Source organism: Triturus cristatus, chromosome 11 (genome assembly GCF_964204655.1).
Source record: "Triturus cristatus chromosome 11, aTriCri1.1, whole genome shotgun sequence".
Lineage (NCBI taxonomy): Eukaryota > Metazoa > Chordata > Amphibia > Caudata > Salamandridae > Triturus > Triturus cristatus.
This window is the reverse complement of record NC_140594.1, coordinates 422,145,882-422,163,525: the sequence shown is the minus strand read 5'-3', so window position 1 is coordinate 422,163,525 and position 17,644 is coordinate 422,145,882. Positions and strand designations below refer to the sequence as shown.

Below are 17,644 nucleotides of genomic sequence, written 5' to 3'. Positions count from 1 at the left end.
TGTAGAAGCCCAGTTACCAAAGGTAGCAATGGTCTTGCTGCTGACCTTTGGTGCAAAGTCTCAAAAATGACGAACAATTATGTTTGAGTGGTGGGCATATCAATGTTCAGCTTATGCGCTCCTCTAGCTAGCACCTCATGAAAAGTATTAACATCATCCACCATAGAGATTCTCGAAGGTGGACTGTCCGTTAATGTGGAAGAATACTCCTTTTTTGAGGAATGTGTGGAAGATGAGGACCATGAAGGTGATCTATGCATTTTGCGGTGGCTACCTACAGGAGACCTACATGATGGAGTTGCTGCCCGGTCACGTGGTCGACCTCTGGGAGAAGCAGTAGGAGAAAGGTCCACAGTCTGCACCAAGTGAACCAGAGGTGATCTGTGCAGAGGACTAGTGTAGTCCAGAGTTTGTTGCATTTACACTGTGAAAGATTTCTGCCAGTAGTGCACTGGTAAGAGCCATCTGGGAGATAGGTGCACAGAAGGTGATCTCTGTCCTCCTTTCTCTTGCTGTGCAGGAGGATCTGCCGTCTGTGGTGTCCCTCTCTGTGTCTGCTGCTCAGGGAATGGAGAAATGGAACTGCTAAACGGCGACAGAGGCGCCTGTTGCCATCTCGACTGCGACCCTATAGACGCCGAGATTCCCTTTGACGCCAAACGGGTAGACTGAACGCCTTTCTGATGGTGATCGGTGTGAACTTCGAGATGCGAATGCCTCGACGTCGAGCAATGTCGTATCACTGAAACATATTGAACCGGAAGCAGGTGCTAGGAAGACATTTATGGCGTTCGAATTCTTGACGTCGGGAGCAGTGTCGCCGACAGAGACTGGAGTCTTGACGCTGGAGGGGTCTTACTCATCGACGTCGAGCGAGGCCCAATCAGCAGAGCCTGGTGCTTCGACGTTGGACATGGACCCACGACTGAGACCGAAGCATCAACGTCATACAGGGATACGACGACGGAGAGCGTCCTATGGATCTTGAACGTCGTCAAGATGATGTCAATGCAGATCAAGGCCTCGACGCTGACAGTTGCTAGGTTGACTTCGTCTCAACGTTAAATGCCTTAGAGATGGCGCCAACGGAGACCGATGTCTCGACGCCAACTGAAACCGACTGACGTTGACCGTAGCAGAGTTGACTGCAATGAAGGGGGCTGATACGACGCCGGTGTTGTAGTTGATGGACAGACGTCTTATCTGCCGATTTTTTCTTCGTAGTCTTTGATGAAGAGTGGTGCTCCGATACCTTCAACGGCGGCCGGGTGGACTGGGAGACTCACAAAGTCCTTTCCTTTGCCGTTGGAGGCATTTTCGGCGCGGAGCTAGATGCCGAAGGAGAACAGATAGGGATCTTACATCTTGAAGCAGATCTGGTTCTCCTCTTCTTGTGCCTCAATGGAGATCTTCCTATGGAAATAGTAGATTTCTGCTTCTCGGAGAGGCCATAAAGACGAATCCTTTTCAGTCTTAAGAGAATGCATTCTCTGTCTCCCTGAGACACAAACAGAGAATTAATCTGTTTTAGCCCTCATTTTACCACAGGAGAGGCAAGGATCGAAAAGAGAAGGCATAGTTTGACAGAAAGAAACCAAAATTCTGCTTCAAAAGATGAAAGATGTTGAAAGAGAATAAATTACCAGATTTTTTGTGGAAACTTTTTGACAAAAAAGCCCAAAAAACTCCAGGATTTTGACTGAAGGAGCAGGAAGGAATATCTGACCTAACTGTCACCCCTGAGGCATGATGGAAAGCTGGGGGTCATGGCTGCCTTAAAGGCACTGTGCCAGTTTTGTTCTATTCATTTTCTATGCGGTTACGGTTCCAATGCAGCCTATGGGCTAACAATGCCTGCTATGTTACACTGCTGCTTTCTTGCAGTTCCTCAAAGAGAGTTCAAGAGTGTGTGTGTGTGTGTGTATATATATATTCTTGTGGCCGAAACACGTAATGGCGTGCTGTGTCGGTGCTGACGTCTATTAAAATCCAACGAAGCACGAGCTGGTGTCCGTGTGCTTTCTTCCTCGCCGTTAGGAAGTGGGAGACAGCGTTTGGTCTTATATATATATATATATACATATATATATTCCAATCGAAAGCACTCCCAATTGAAAACACCACTCGCAACGTGATTTTCTCCATCATTTATTGGCAGGCTACAGAGTAACTGACGCGGCAGTTTCAGCAGTTCATGCGCCTCTCTTTGGCCATACGCGTTTCAGGTAACTTCTCCCTTGTTCACTGGCTAGGCTTCATGGAGACCAGGTGGGCAACAGTGACACCGCATTTGCAGCGTGATTTTCAAGCCTTCCATAGTGGGCGTGTCTTTTCAGGCATTGTGGTACTTGTAGTGTTTGTAAAATACCCCACCAACTCGCTCCTGTAAGTATCTCTTACCCGGTTGGGTCTGCCTTCTGTGCCGTGTAGCGACTCTGTTGTTCGTAGTCCACCAACAGGTCACGTTGCTCCTAGGCACCTTAATTCGCAGTGCTGCGGACTCGCTCAGTCGGCGATGGGGTGTTTTCGCGACCTGGAGTCGGCCGCTATACATTCCAATCGAAAGCACTCCCAATTGAAAACACCACTCGCAACGTGATTTTCTCCATCATTTATTGGCAGGCTACAGAGTAACTGACGCGGCAGTTTCAGCAGTTCATGCGCCTCTCTTTGGCCATACGCGTTTCAGGTAACTTCTCCCTTGTTCACTGGCTAGGCTTCATGGAGACCAGGTGGGCAACAGTGACACCGCATTTGCAGCGTGATTTTCAAGCCTTCCATAGTGGGCGTGTCTTTTCAGGCATTGTGGTACTTGTAGTGTTTGTAAAATACCCCACCAACTCGCTCCTGTAAGTATCTCTTACCCGGTTGGGTCTGCCTTCTGTGCCGTGTAGCGACTCTGTTGTTCGTAGTCCACCAACAGGTCACGTTGCTCCTAGGCACCTTAATTCGCAGTGCTGCGGACTCGCTCAGTCGGCGATGGGGTGTTTTCGCGACCTGGAGTCGGCCGCTATACATTCCAATCGAAAGCACTCCCAATTGAAAACACCACTCGCAACGTGATTTTCTCCATCATTTATTGGCAGGCTACAGAGTAACTGACGCGGCAGTTTCAGCAGTTCATGCGCCTCTCTTTGGCCATACGCGTTTCAGGTAACTTCTCCCTTGTTCACTGGCTAGGCTTCATGGAGACCAGGTGGGCAACAGTGACACCGCATTTGCAGCGTGATTTTCAAGCCTTCCATAGTGGGCGTGTCTTTTCAGGCATTGTGGTACTTGTAGTGTTTGTAAAATACCCCACCAACTCGCTCCTGTAAGTATCTCTTACCCGGTTGGGTCTGCCTTCTGTGCCGTGTAGCGACTCTGTTGTTCGTAGTCCACCAACAGGTCACGTTGCTCCTAGGCACCTTAATTCGCAGTGCTGCGGACTCGCTCAGTCGGCGATGGGGTGTTTTCGCGACCTGGAGTCGGCCGCTATACATTCCAATCGAAAGCACTCCCAATTGAAAACACCACTCGCAACGTGATTTTCTCCATCATTTATTGGCAGGCTACAGAGTAACTGACGCGGCAGTTTCAGCAGTTCATGCGCCTCTCTTTGGCCATACGCGTTTCAGGTAACTTCTCCCTTGTTCACTGGCTAGGCTTCATGGAGACCAGGTGGGCAACAGTGACACCGCATTTGCAGCGTGATTTTCAAGCCTTCCATAGTGGGCGTGTCTTTTCAGGCATTGTGGTACTTGTAGTGTTTGTAAAATACCCCACCAACTCGCTCCTGTAAGTATCTCTTACCCGGTTGGGTCTGCCTTCTGTGCCGTGTAGCGACTCTGTTGTTCGTAGTCCACCAACAGGTCACGTTGCTCCTAGGCACCTTAATTCGCAGTGCTGCGGACTCGCTCAGTCGGCGATGGGGTGTTTTCGCGACCTGGAGTCGGCCGCTATACATTCCAATCGAAAGCACTCCCAATTGAAAACACCACTCGCAACGTGATTTTCTCCATCATTTATTGGCAGGCTACAGAGTAACTGACGCGGCAGTTTCAGCAGTTCATGCGCCTCTCTTTGGCCATACGCGTTTCAGGTAACTTCTCCCTTGTTCACTGGCTAGGCTTCATGGAGACCAGGTGGGCAACAGTGACACCGCATTTGCAGCGTGATTTTCAAGCCTTCCATAGTGGGCGTGTCTTTTCAGGCATTGTGGTACTTGTAGTGTTTGTAAAATACCCCACCAACTCGCTCCTGTAAGTATCTCTTACCCGGTTGGGTCTGCCTTCTGTGCCGTGTAGCGACTCTGTTGTTCGTAGTCCACCAACAGGTCACGTTGCTCCTAGGCACCTTAATTCGCAGTGCTGCGGACTCGCTCAGTCGGCGATGGGGTGTTTTCGCGACCTGGAGTCGGCCGCTATACATTCCAATCGAAAGCACTCCCAATTGAAAACACCACTCGCAACGTGATTTTCTCCATCATTTATTGGCAGGCTACAGAGTAACTGACGCGGCAGTTTCAGCAGTTCATGCGCCTCTCTTTGGCCATACGCGTTTCAGGTAACTTCTCCCTTGTTCACTGGCTAGGCTTCATGGAGACCAGGTGGGCAACAGTGACACCGCATTTGCAGCGTGATTTTCAAGCCTTCCATAGTGGGCGTGTCTTTTCAGGCATTGTGGTACTTGTAGTGTTTGTAAAATACCCCACCAACTCGCTCCTGTAAGTATCTCTTACCCGGTTGGGTCTGCCTTCTGTGCCGTGTAGCGACTCTGTTGTTCGTAGTCCACCAACAGGTCACGTTGCTCCTAGGCACCTTAATTCGCAGTGCTGCGGACTCGCTCAGTCGGCGATGGGGTGTTTTCGCGACCTGGAGTCGGCCGCTATACATTCCAATCGAAAGCACTCCCAATTGAAAACACCACTCGCAACGTGATTTTCTCCATCATTTATTGGCAGGCTACAGAGTAACTGACGCGGCAGTTTCAGCAGTTCATGCGCCTCTCTTTGGCCATACGCGTTTCAGGTAACTTCTCCCTTGTTCACTGGCTAGGCTTCATGGAGACCAGGTGGGCAACAGTGACACCGCATTTGCAGCGTGATTTTCAAGCCTTCCATAGTGGGCGTGTCTTTTCAGGCATTGTGGTACTTGTAGTGTTTGTAAAATACCCCACCAACTCGCTCCTGTAAGTATCTCTTACCCGGTTGGGTCTGCCTTCTGTGCCGTGTAGCGACTCTGTTGTTCGTAGTCCACCAACAGGTCACGTTGCTCCTAGGCACCTTAATTCGCAGTGCTGCGGACTCGCTCAGTCGGCGATGGGGTGTTTTCGCGACCTGGAGTCGGCCGCTATACATTCCAATCGAAAGCACTCCCAATTGAAAACACCACTCGCAACGTGATTTTCTCCATCATTTATTGGCAGGCTACAGAGTAACTGACGCGGCAGTTTCAGCAGTTCATGCGCCTCTCTTTGGCCATACGCGTTTCAGGTAACTTCTCCCTTGTTCACTGGCTAGGCTTCATGGAGACCAGGTGGGCAACAGTGACACCGCATTTGCAGCGTGATTTTCAAGCCTTCCATAGTGGGCGTGTCTTTAAGGTGCCTAGGAGCAACGTGACCTGTTGGTGGACTACGAATAACAGAGTCGCTACACGGCACAGAAGGCAGACCCAACCGGGTAAGAGATACTTACAGGAGCGAGTTGGTGGGGTATTTTACAAACACTACAAGTACCACAATGCCTGAAAAGACACGCCCACTATGGAAGGCTTGAAAATCACGCTGCAAATGCGGTGTCACTGTTGCCCACCTGGTCTCCATGAAGCCTAGCCAGTGAACAAGGGAGAAGTTACCTGAAACGCGTATGGCCAAAGAGAGGCGCATGAACTGCTGAAACTGCCGCGTCAGTTACTCTGTAGCCTGCCAATAAATGATGGAGAAAATCACGTTGCGAGTGGTGTTTTCAATTGGGAGTGCTTTCGATTGGAATGTATAGCGGCCGACTCCAGGTCGCGAAAACACCCCATCGCCGACTGAGCGAGTCCGCAGCACTGCGAATTAAGGTGCCTAGGAGCAACGTGACCTGTTGGTGGACTACGAATAACAGAGTCGCTACACGGCACAGAAGGCAGACCCAACCGGGTAAGAGATACTTACAGGAGCGAGTTGGTGGGGTATTTTACAAACACTACAAGTACCACAATGCCTGAAAAGACACGCCCACTATGGAAGGCTTGAAAATCACGCTGCAAATGCGGTGTCACTGTTGCCCACCTGGTCTCCATGAAGCCTAGCCAGTGAACAAGGGAGAAGTTACCTGAAACGCGTATGGCCAAAGAGAGGCGCATGAACTGCTGAAACTGCCGCGTCAGTTACTCTGTAGCCTGCCAATAAATGATGGAGAAAATCACGTTGCGAGTGGTGTTTTCAATTGGGAGTGCTTTCGATTGGAATGTATAGCGGCCGACTCCAGGTCGCGAAAACACCCCATCGCCGACTGAGCGAGTCCGCAGCACTGCGAATTAAGGTGCCTAGGAGCAACGTGACCTGTTGGTGGACTACGAATAACAGAGTCGCTACACGGCACAGAAGGCAGACCCAACCGGGTAAGAGATACTTACAGGAGCGAGTTGGTGGGGTATTTTACAAACACTACAAGTACCACAATGCCTGAAAAGACACGCCCACTATGGAAGGCTTGAAAATCACGCTGCAAATGCGGTGTCACTGTTGCCCACCTGGTCTCCATGAAGCCTAGCCAGTGAACAAGGGAGAAGTTACCTGAAACGCGTATGGCCAAAGAGAGGCGCATGAACTGCTGAAACTGCCGCGTCAGTTACTCTGTAGCCTGCCAATAAATGATGGAGAAAATCACGTTGCGAGTGGTGTTTTCAATTGGGAGTGCTTTCGATTGGAATGTATAGCGGCCGACTCCAGGTCGCGAAAACACCCCATCGCCGACTGAGCGAGTCCGCAGCACTGCGAATTAAGGTGCCTAGGAGCAACGTGACCTGTTGGTGGACTACGAATAACAGAGTCGCTACACGGCACAGAAGGCAGACCCAACCGGGTAAGAGATACTTACAGGAGCGAGTTGGTGGGGTATTTTACAAACACTACAAGTACCACAATGCCTGAAAAGACACGCCCACTATGGAAGGCTTGAAAATCACGCTGCAAATGCGGTGTCACTGTTGCCCACCTGGTCTCCATGAAGCCTAGCCAGTGAACAAGGGAGAAGTTACCTGAAACGCGTATGGCCAAAGAGAGGCGCATGAACTGCTGAAACTGCCGCGTCAGTTACTCTGTAGCCTGCCAATAAATGATGGAGAAAATCACGTTGCGAGTGGTGTTTTCAATTGGGAGTGCTTTCGATTGGAATGTATAGCGGCCGACTCCAGGTCGCGAAAACACCCCATCGCCGACTGAGCGAGTCCGCAGCACTGCGAATTAAGGTGCCTAGGAGCAACGTGACCTGTTGGTGGACTACGAATAACAGAGTCGCTACACGGCACAGAAGGCAGACCCAACCGGGTAAGAGATACTTACAGGAGCGAGTTGGTGGGGTATTTTACAAACACTACAAGTACCACAATGCCTGAAAAGACACGCCCACTATGGAAGGCTTGAAAATCACGCTGCAAATGCGGTGTCACTGTTGCCCACCTGGTCTCCATGAAGCCTAGCCAGTGAACAAGGGAGAAGTTACCTGAAACGCGTATGGCCAAAGAGAGGCGCATGAACTGCTGAAACTGCCGCGTCAGTTACTCTGTAGCCTGCCAATAAATGATGGAGAAAATCACGTTGCGAGTGGTGTTTTCAATTGGGAGTGCTTTCGATTGGAATGTATAGCGGCCGACTCCAGGTCGCGAAAACACCCCATCGCCGACTGAGCGAGTCCGCAGCACTGCGAATTAAGGTGCCTAGGAGCAACGTGACCTGTTGGTGGACTACGAATAACAGAGTCGCTACACGGCACAGAAGGCAGACCCAACCGGGTAAGAGATACTTACAGGAGCGAGTTGGTGGGGTATTTTACAAACACTACAAGTACCACAATGCCTGAAAAGACACGCCCACTATGGAAGGCTTGAAAATCACGCTGCAAATGCGGTGTCACTGTTGCCCACCTGGTCTCCATGAAGCCTAGCCAGTGAACAAGGGAGAAGTTACCTGAAACGCGTATGGCCAAAGAGAGGCGCATGAACTGCTGAAACTGCCGCGTCAGTTACTCTGTAGCCTGCCAATAAATGATGGAGAAAATCACGTTGCGAGTGGTGTTTTCAATTGGGAGTGCTTTCGATTGGAATACATATATATATATATATATACACATACATACATACATATATTACTCCAGGGTCCCCATGCATGGGCGGAAATATTCAGTGCTTATGACTATTGTGGAGGATCCCCTGGAAGAGAATATACAACGTATGGTGTCAAGGATGCCAGAGGGGAAAAAAATGGTCTCCTTTTAAGGGACTTTATCATGACGGAGTAGTAAGTCACACACTATGACATAACTGTTAAATACTCTATTATAATTAAAATCTAGAGGTTGGGCCACAGCAAGGTCTTTTTCATAGGATTTAATCAGATTAGAGGTGATAAGAGCTGCAATGCAAACAAGAAGTTAATGTGTTTAAGACAAGTTGTGCATGGAGAAAAGAGAAAACTCAGTCTTTAAAAACACCAACATAGAGGGTTATTGGCAGGGAGCATATGGAAAGCCAGGGGACAGAAGGCGAGATTGGACATGTAGAAGGAAAAACAGTGTATTGCCAAGCTGCTGATGCTAGCAAATATTAGTAGGGAGTAGTCAGTCTCTGTTTGGGGTCAAGGAGCAACCTGGGGCTATTGGGCAACAGCCAAGAGGGCTAAGGCTGTTTGAACGTGATGTCCTGGTGTCCGTCCAACTATGATTCTGCGAACTGGGACAAGTAACTTCAGCACTTGACTTTTAGAATAGTAACGGCAAGCTGTCACAGCTTTTTCATGAAAGTTTGTGTGAGGGTACAACAGACTCAGCACCCAACAAAACAATGACGTAATTGTTTAGCTCAGAACCTATATTTTAAAAAGAAAAGTATTTGCACTGTAAAACTCAATATTACACACTATGACAAAAAGCCTAAGGTAAAGGTGCCAGCCTATTACTTTCAGGAGAGGATGGCCCAATCTCTTCCACCTCCCTTACTCTAAGATCACTCTGGTGTGGATCTCAGTGCAGGTGCAGCGCTTCCCCCTTTGGGTGAATAGCCTTATACAATAATAGCAATCACTTTGTCTCTTACCCTCGGTTTTGTTCCATAGTAGGCTTCACGTTGGCCCCCTACATGTTAGTCTTCTTCAATAGACCAAGTGGTTAGGGAAGCAGGGGGGGAGGGAGGGTTGGAGTGAGTGGAGATGTTCCAGCTGTGGTCAGGGTGCCGCTCTGATCTTGGCGAGCAGACGCAAGCTGCACAACAGTGTTCTAAAAGCAGTGGCCTGCTTCTGGGTGGACAGCCGGTCACAGTCAGGCTTTCCTTCTCCAGACTTGGTGAGTTCTAGTTTTAGTTACTCAAGACTCAATGGGTTGATTCATCCATGCAGTCTACCTCTTCGTGCAGGTCCAAGTGGGCGGGCTAGTTCAAGAAAATGTGGAGCAGCTGGGTACAATCAGGTACAATCTGGGATAGCGCCACGGGCTGCCACTTAGTTGTTCGGCACATGTTGACAAGTGCCTGATATTAGCAGCACATGACTGACAAGTACTGGGGGCTAGACGAAATATCAGCCTGTTAGTCACAACTTGAGCAGGTGGAAAAATAAGGAAGGTAAGAGCCTTCTTAATTCACTCATTCATTAAATCCTTGTATTAAGATGTATATATTGCTCATCAATCAAGTTATGCCCCCCATCTTGAGAACCCCATATGAATGTAAAATATAGCACTACTCTGTGACGAGTACAGTCTCATGGTGCACAGTTGGTTTACTACTTACAAGCTTGAATAGTTTCCTCCAAACTAACGAGTATTCAGCAAACTCTTCAGTTATTAATAATCATAGTCACTGAACTCCTTTAATCTGTGAAATGATCACTGCATGTAGTTCGGTTTAAAACTTGATAATTTCTTCCATAGAACGTAGTTGTCCATCAATGAGGTGATTACTGTTGACTCAACATCAAATGTATGTCTCAACGAATTTGTTTTGCAAATTGATTAATGTTAAGTTTTCAATTAACACACGTAATCACCAATAGAAAAATCTTCTCATTTGCATAAATGGTGTTAAACTGAAAAAAGATACAGTGCCCCTAATGACGGGCCAGGTATGTCCGAAAAGCACTGGGGTGTCACCATCAATTGCATTCTCAGATACTGAGATACCAGATGCTCGCCATTGGGCACACAGGGCAGGCGATACAAATGTACACCAGGCAGGGCTATTCAGTATGTCAAAGGGACCTCAAGAAGAATGATAACTGAAAATAGTGGGTTATGATGAGCCCCCAAGAGGGCTACCTCTTTGGAGTGGAGTCACCGAAAACCAAACTGGACATGACCGATTGTACTATGCACATCAACGAAGTGAGTGGTTCACCTGTACACAAGGCACTCCAATAGTGTGAAGCAGGATGCGTGGTAGGAGAGTGTAGTTCAATAGAAGAGAGGAGGCAGCAATTGCTTTGAACGGTTGTGAAACAATGGTGGGTTTGTAGGAATGAAACTGATTGGAGGGAGGGATAAATGAGTGAGGTCAGGTAGGTAACAAATTAGGAGTTGAGTCTGATAGGCTTCATAACCGGGTCTGAGGGTCGGTATGTAGACTGCAGGGCGGGATGGAAGACTTAAACATAAATGATTTCAACTGGAAAATTAGGGGGTGAATGGAGATGAGAAGCGTAATGTAACATTTTACATCACCAGGATTAGTTACAATCAAAGGATAGGACAGTTCCATGCCACTTTGATGCACAAAGAACACAATTTAAGAAACCACATCAAGAAAATCACGCCAGATAAAAACAGGACGCCCGTGACAATTCAGCCACTGAACATCCTCCGATAGGTAATTTGGCAGATAGATTGTTAATGATCAGCAAGGGAAAAAAGGGGTGAAATAATATTCTTATCTCTTGGGGTGTGTGTACACTAAAACAGGGTACCTTATGATGTGAAGGGTGGCAATTAATAGAGTTTCAAAAATACAAAACAAAATCTCTAGTCTCAATTCATTTGCAGGTTCTCAAAATTTCCCCAAAAATATGAAAATAACACTGTCCACACCCTATGTAGACCTTTAAAAACAGAGCTAGCACGTGTGAATAAGTTGTGGACACTACATGATGTTGCGCTGTAGTGGGATTATAAAGGGGTTTCAATAATGTTAATCAAACATGAAAGTAAATGTCTACCATATTGTAAATTTAGTATTAAATATCTCTAGAACAAAATTTTATTGGAGTCTGTTTTCTGGTGATTATAACTTTTCTAACACAAATAACAAATGCACTTAGCCTTGATCTTCTCACTTATGCTTATAAACAAACACAAGCCAGGCAACATACCGCAGATCCTGGTCAATAAGGGTGCTAGGTTTTCAAATCCCAGCTTTGGTGGATTCCACAATTTGACTTGGTTTTTTGGAAGCGTGCTAATATCCTTTGACAGATTTGCAATATTCTGAATGTATTTCCATGTGTTTTAAGAACACGCATTCTTCAATTATAAGCAGAGGCATCACGCGATTCCTTAGCTTCATACCAAAGAATAATTCACTAAACTTTGCATGTCATCAAAAGATCGAATGGAGAAACAGAGCAGTTTGAGGCTAGATTAGATTCAGCGATCAGACTGATTTGGTTTAGGCTAAAAAGTCATACCATATACAATGCCAAAGATTAAAACCTAATTTTTTTTTTTTACCATGTCCAACAATGAACAAAGGTTGCAAAAGGCAGATAAAACAAGCATTGGCATAGCCAATAGGTCACGCCTTTGGGACCTTAGAAGTGTTTAGCCATGCAGCGAGTTTACAAACATGAGAAAGTAGATAGTGCAGCCGATTGCACATTGTACATAAAACTTTGGGAAATGCAGAGAAAAATACTGCAAATATTCTAATAATGCGACTGCTGTTTGGATTGTTGAATGTTATGTTGACGCTTTGGCAACAGTCATATGAGGGAAACTGAGAGGGATAAGGTGGTCGGTTGAGAGGATAGAAAGCTTGGGAGAAAGATAATGCATGAGAGAAGGGAAGAGAGAAGTGCTTAATTTGTAAGTGAATGAGTGCCGGTGCTGAAAGATTTGCTCATAAGCAGCGTCCAAACCAGCCGAAAGTACATGAATAGAGCATCTGTATTCCCAAACTGATACCGGTTTGTTTCGTTTCGTCTGCAGTGTTGAGTCTGCAGAAGTGGGGGCGGGAGAGGATTGGTTCACGCGGAGTAAAGCTGCCATGAATGCAGTCAGCCAGGGGGGGCACCTCAAGCAGGTGCTGCAAAACACTAGGTGCGTGGAGCAAAAAGGAGGGTGGGAAGGGAGGCGGGGAGGGAAGAAGGAAGGCGCGACGCAGGAATGGAAATTAGTGGAGCATGGCTGATACAGAAAAGGCATGCAAACGGGGAGAAAGCAGAGAGCGTTGCTACAGGCCTCGTTAGTTGTCAGCTAGAATCATTATCTGAAAGTTACTCACTACTCAGCAGCACGTGTTTTAACCGAATAAACTACTGTCTCATTGGGATTAGGGTCACACGATCCTCCTTGGAACAGCAGTACACACTTGGCTGGTGCACCAACTCGGTTTGCGTGTTGTGTTGGGATCTATGCAGCAGGCACATGAACAGCAGAGCTACCATCTTTAAACGTGGCACTGGCGGTTACGCATTGATCTCGGGTGTTACGTGCGTGAACCAGCTGGCATTGTGCTGTTGTCGGGTGCACACCTCTGTAGCAGGCGCCCGGCCCACTGACTGCCCTGGTAAATTACGGTTATGTTTAATCCAACCCACCAAGGGCTCTGCTGCATGCATCTCTAGGGATCCTTGCTGCAGTTTCCTAAGGTGGAAGCGCTATAGCTAGGGTGACCAGACGTCCCCGTTTTCCCAGGACGGTCCCTGTTTTTGGAGAAGTGTCCCCGTGTCCCGACACTTTTCTCCAAGTGACTCAAATGTCCCTGTTTTCAAACAGTGTCCAGGTTAAAAACAGAAATGTCCCTGTTTTTCATTGTTCTGGCTGAGCATGCGCCCGCATGCTCTCTTTGCACTGTCTACGGCATGTGTCGTCACGGAGGTGAGCGCTGTAGCAAGAAGGGAAATTCTTTGAAGAGAGACATTTTACACGCAGTGCCACCTACGTCATCGTGCCAACCAAAGTTTCTACTTTGGATAAAACAATATTTCTTCGTCCTGTAGCTTGTATTCATAGCCATACAAACTTTTCAGTAGCCCTTATGCATACCGTGCAAGGATTAATGCATTGTTCATTGCATGTTGCATGTTTTATTCATAACCAATTGATGCATGCTCTGTGTTCTCCATATCAAAGCCATGACTTGACCTTTTGACTGACCTTTCAGATCACCGCAAAGTGTTTAGCTGGAAAGGACTTAAAGGAGCAGGGTTAACGCCTGTGGAAGAGGCGAGCAGCGCTGCTCGAGCTTTTTGCTCAAGTCTTCACACTATTGCACTATGAGATTATACCAATGGCTAGCGTGCACTATACATACCCCAGTAAGGTAGCATGACATCCCAGCAGTGACCACGCAAATGTGGGAGGACTGTGTGGTCGGCCAGCCTTTGCGACCCTTATGACCCTAAGGCAGTAATACCTGGAGAGAAGTGTTTTTTTTTTACATTGGTCCATGGCTGCCATTTGGCAATTTAGCATTCCGCAGTTTACCTCCCATGCTTTTCGCTCATGAGCAACTAAGCAACATTGGTGAGTTGTACTTTACGTGGTGCCGACGCGCAGCTATAGAAACGAGCATTGATAAAGCTAGTAAATCTGGCGTTAGCTAGCCTGTGACGTTTTATTGATTTTTGGCAAATATATGCTTTAGTCCTTAAAAGTTTAAATGTAATAAAAAGTACTAATGCTGCTGTGTAAAGGAGAGGGGTGCCAATAAAAGACCGCAGATTTGTTGTCTGTAATGCTTCATCTAGGTCTGTGAAGGGAGCTGTCATTGTAGTCCTTTTTCTATGTCAGCTGTCAAATAGTCCTACTTTTATGTCAATGTTTACTGCAAACCGTAGTCCTACTTCTATGTCTATGATCTGTCCCCGTTTGTTGTTTTGAGAATCTGGTCACCCTAGCTATAGCGGCTATAGTCGGCGTGCGGCTCGAAGCGTGTGCACGCGGGGTGGGAGTTCTGCTCAGATTGAAAGTGCCACGCATGGCCCGGGGCCACCGATCAGCAGTGACTCACTCCTTTGGGAAGCTTCTGGCGCGGACAGAGCAGTCCGTGCAAGTGAGTGCGGGAGGAGCTTGTGAAGTGGGAGAACGGAGAAATAGTAGGAAAGGTGAAAAGGAAGTAATAAGAGAGAGAAAGGGGCAAAGAGGGGGCAAAAGGAGGGAGCAAGGGAGGTACATGGGGAGCAGAGAGCGGGACCCCATGAGAACAGGACGCATGGAGAGGGCGAAAAGACTGGGTGGGGTTACAGGTTATAGAGCAAGACCTAAAAAGCCTGAGAGTGGTGCGCTTGGGAGAGCGAGAAATAAATAAAGTGAGCACGGTGCCCGGAGAGGGGGCAAAAGGAGGGAGCAAGGGAGGTACATGGGGAGCAAAGAGCGGGACCCCATGAGAACAGGACGCATGGAGAGGGCGAAAAGACTGGGTGGGGGTTACAGGTTATAGAGTAAGACCTAAAAAGCCTGTGAGTGGTGCGCGTGCGCTTGGGAGAGCGAGAAATAAATAAAGTGAGCGCGTTGTCCCTAGCGGGCACCGTGCTCACTGATTTAATAATATCAAGCACGCGCATGGTGCGTGCCATGATAATTAAAAACAGATGTTGGAACAGATGGCCCATTCACGTAACCGCAAGCGTTAGGCCATGGGCGGATACATGCACACGCCTTTGACCAATTGCGTGATGTGTTTCCCAGAAAGACACACGCATAGACCAATAAAAAAATAGCCACAAGCACGAGCTTGTAAAAACTGTTGGTCAGCTCGAAGAGGCCGTACCCTTACAGCAGCGCATGCACACTGCGCTAAGGCTAGACCTAAAAAAGCATTACACCATCCAATCTCAAAACTACATTATTGACATAACATCTCACACACCACAAACTGGAAATAAAGATTGTTTGATGTTCACAACAAGAATTACCAATAAACATGCAGGTACTGAAGAAAGCTCTCTCAGAACTTCATTGGCTTCAACTTACCAGTCCGCAGAGGCCGAATCTTTTCCTCCACTGAAGTCACCATGCCCTTGATAAGGTTGGCTTTGGATGCATACAACAATCCTGTACACACAATCTTGTTACCACCCTTTACAGACCAAAGGCCAGGATCTGTTCCTGCCAAAGACACCGCACCTACAAAAGGAAAATGATTATTGTACAACTACTCTACTCTGTAGATTTACAGCACCCTCCGGGTCTGACATTTGGAGGAATAGAGCCCATGAAAGCTAAAATGGCAATCCAGGACAGAACCTGCTGATACATTAACAGTATCTCAACACTGTGTTGAGAGCATCTTCACCAAGGGTGTTATCTTATGAAAATGTTAGATAGTTTTACACAGAAACAAGCTCTATCTCAGAGCAGTTTAAGTTTTAATACAGAGAAGATGAAGGGGAAGGCTAGGGAGAAAAGAACTTGTAGTAGAGTGTAAAGTAAAACCAAAAATGGGGAAGTTCAATTTGGTCCTCACCTACAAACCCATTAATCTGCGCTCCTTGTCCGTAATTGACCCTCATGGCTGGGGTTACTATTTCATCAATAAACCTCTGTGAGAATCCTGCTTGCTGCATTGTTTCATCAATAGTCTTGTTCAGCCGCCGAACGAACTCATCTCCACCAAGGGCATTCAGCAAGGCCTCTACGCTGGTGAATGAGTAGTCCGATGTTTGGTACCGGTACACCCTGTCACAGAAGGAAGAAACAGTGACAAAATGAAACTTCTTGAAAGCCACATTGTCCACAATGTTTAAATTAAATGCAACATCCACTTCCGCCTCATATTTCGTCCACCTATAACTTCGCTGTGCATCCCCCATCTGCTCATCACAAGCTGGGATGAAATGCACCTACTTGAAAAAAAGTATTTAATTATTGGTGAACTTGCTTATCCCAGATCACTCTCCTGTTCATTAAACCTCATGTATGAAGAAAACGTTACATTTGCCACAACACATCCTTCTATGGAGGAATCAAGTAGTCATCCTAATTTCACAAAGGTTTTCAATGCATAGATATTTAATAGAAGAGGTTAACAATCTTCTATCCCTCATTATTACTCATATCTTGCTGGACGTTGTGGTTGAAAGGAAATGTGCAATGGCTGCCCCATCGGTTGGCTAGTTTGTAAACTATCCCAAATGAGTTTATTGTCTAGATTAGAATATCTTCCCAATATTAGTGTTCTCGCTTTCAAAAGACTCCAGTGACTGTCTTCATGTCTGCGCACTGGTGGTTATTCTGCACTCTCATTTAGGGATGCTCAAGTTTCACTTTACAGCCACTGCACTGTTCTTTTATCTATCGTTCTGGGCGAATTTAAGCTTGCCCATCTTATTCTACAGACTTCCACTACACATGGAGACTATGACTGCACAATTCACAATTTTCTATACCAATGTGCTTGTTGCAATTGTTTACTGAAGTAGGGATACCAACATGTTACCCTATCCCATTTAATGGAGTGGATGTCAGTGAGGCAGGATTAGGTGACCCAAGCCTTGTAGGTGTGTTCTGGCTAAGGCTATGGACCTTTTATATTTTCTCTGTCCTAACGCTACAGGATGATGCATAAAACAAATACATCTTCTTAGAGCTCAAAAAAAGGTCAGTGACAGTTGGACCAGTGAGCAAGATAGATTAGTTGACAGATTTTAAGGATTCGAATTAACAAAACATGGAGCCTGGAGTATGGAAAGGTTGAATTCTGTAGCTGAATTATACAGATGTGGTAGCTGGGTACAGGTTCTAATGCAATTTTACAATTTCCTCAACAGAAGGGTATTTTAGATTATAGCCCAAACAGTATCTACATCTGTGCAGGAGCTATACCATTAGAACTGCCAAGAAACAATTATTGCAAGTAGGTTTGACACACTGCCCTGGAGATAACCGGAGTAAGGACTTTCAGATTGCAATGTGTGAGTACTACGACAATAAGACACCTAGGCCACCAAGTGTGGAAAGAGATGTGTTGGAAGGACTTCCATTCTGTGATACTCACTTTGACTGCATTAGACAAAAGTAAGTCCAATAATGACATGTCAGACTTATCTAAAGGGAGAGGAACAGTTGAACCCCAGGGGCCCAGTAGAACTATGAAAAAGGACAACCAAATAGGAACCTTAAAAATACTCGACAAGTGCTTCTGTATAGAAGTCCAATAGAACGCTAATAGTGTACAATCAAAGAACGTATGTTGATGTATTCCCGGTTCCAAATCCCAACTCCAGCATCTACTATCCCTGAACTTCAATATGT

General features: G+C 46.7%; 1 protein-coding gene across 1 annotated transcript in view; it reads right to left on the bottom strand.

Moving 5' to 3' along the window:
* The window catches only part of PCYOX1 (prenylcysteine oxidase 1), a 340,694-nt gene that overhangs the window by 98,434 nt on the left and 224,616 nt on the right, over positions 1-17,644 (bottom strand). Inside the window, exons 4-5 of the mRNA XM_085636218.1 lie at positions 15,858-16,069; positions 15,365-15,517 (exon numbers count right to left, since the gene is read on the bottom strand). Coding sequence (XP_085492344.1) covers positions 15,365-15,517; positions 15,858-16,069 — 365 coding nt within the window. The remainder of the gene's footprint in view (positions 1-15,364; positions 15,518-15,857; positions 16,070-17,644) is intronic.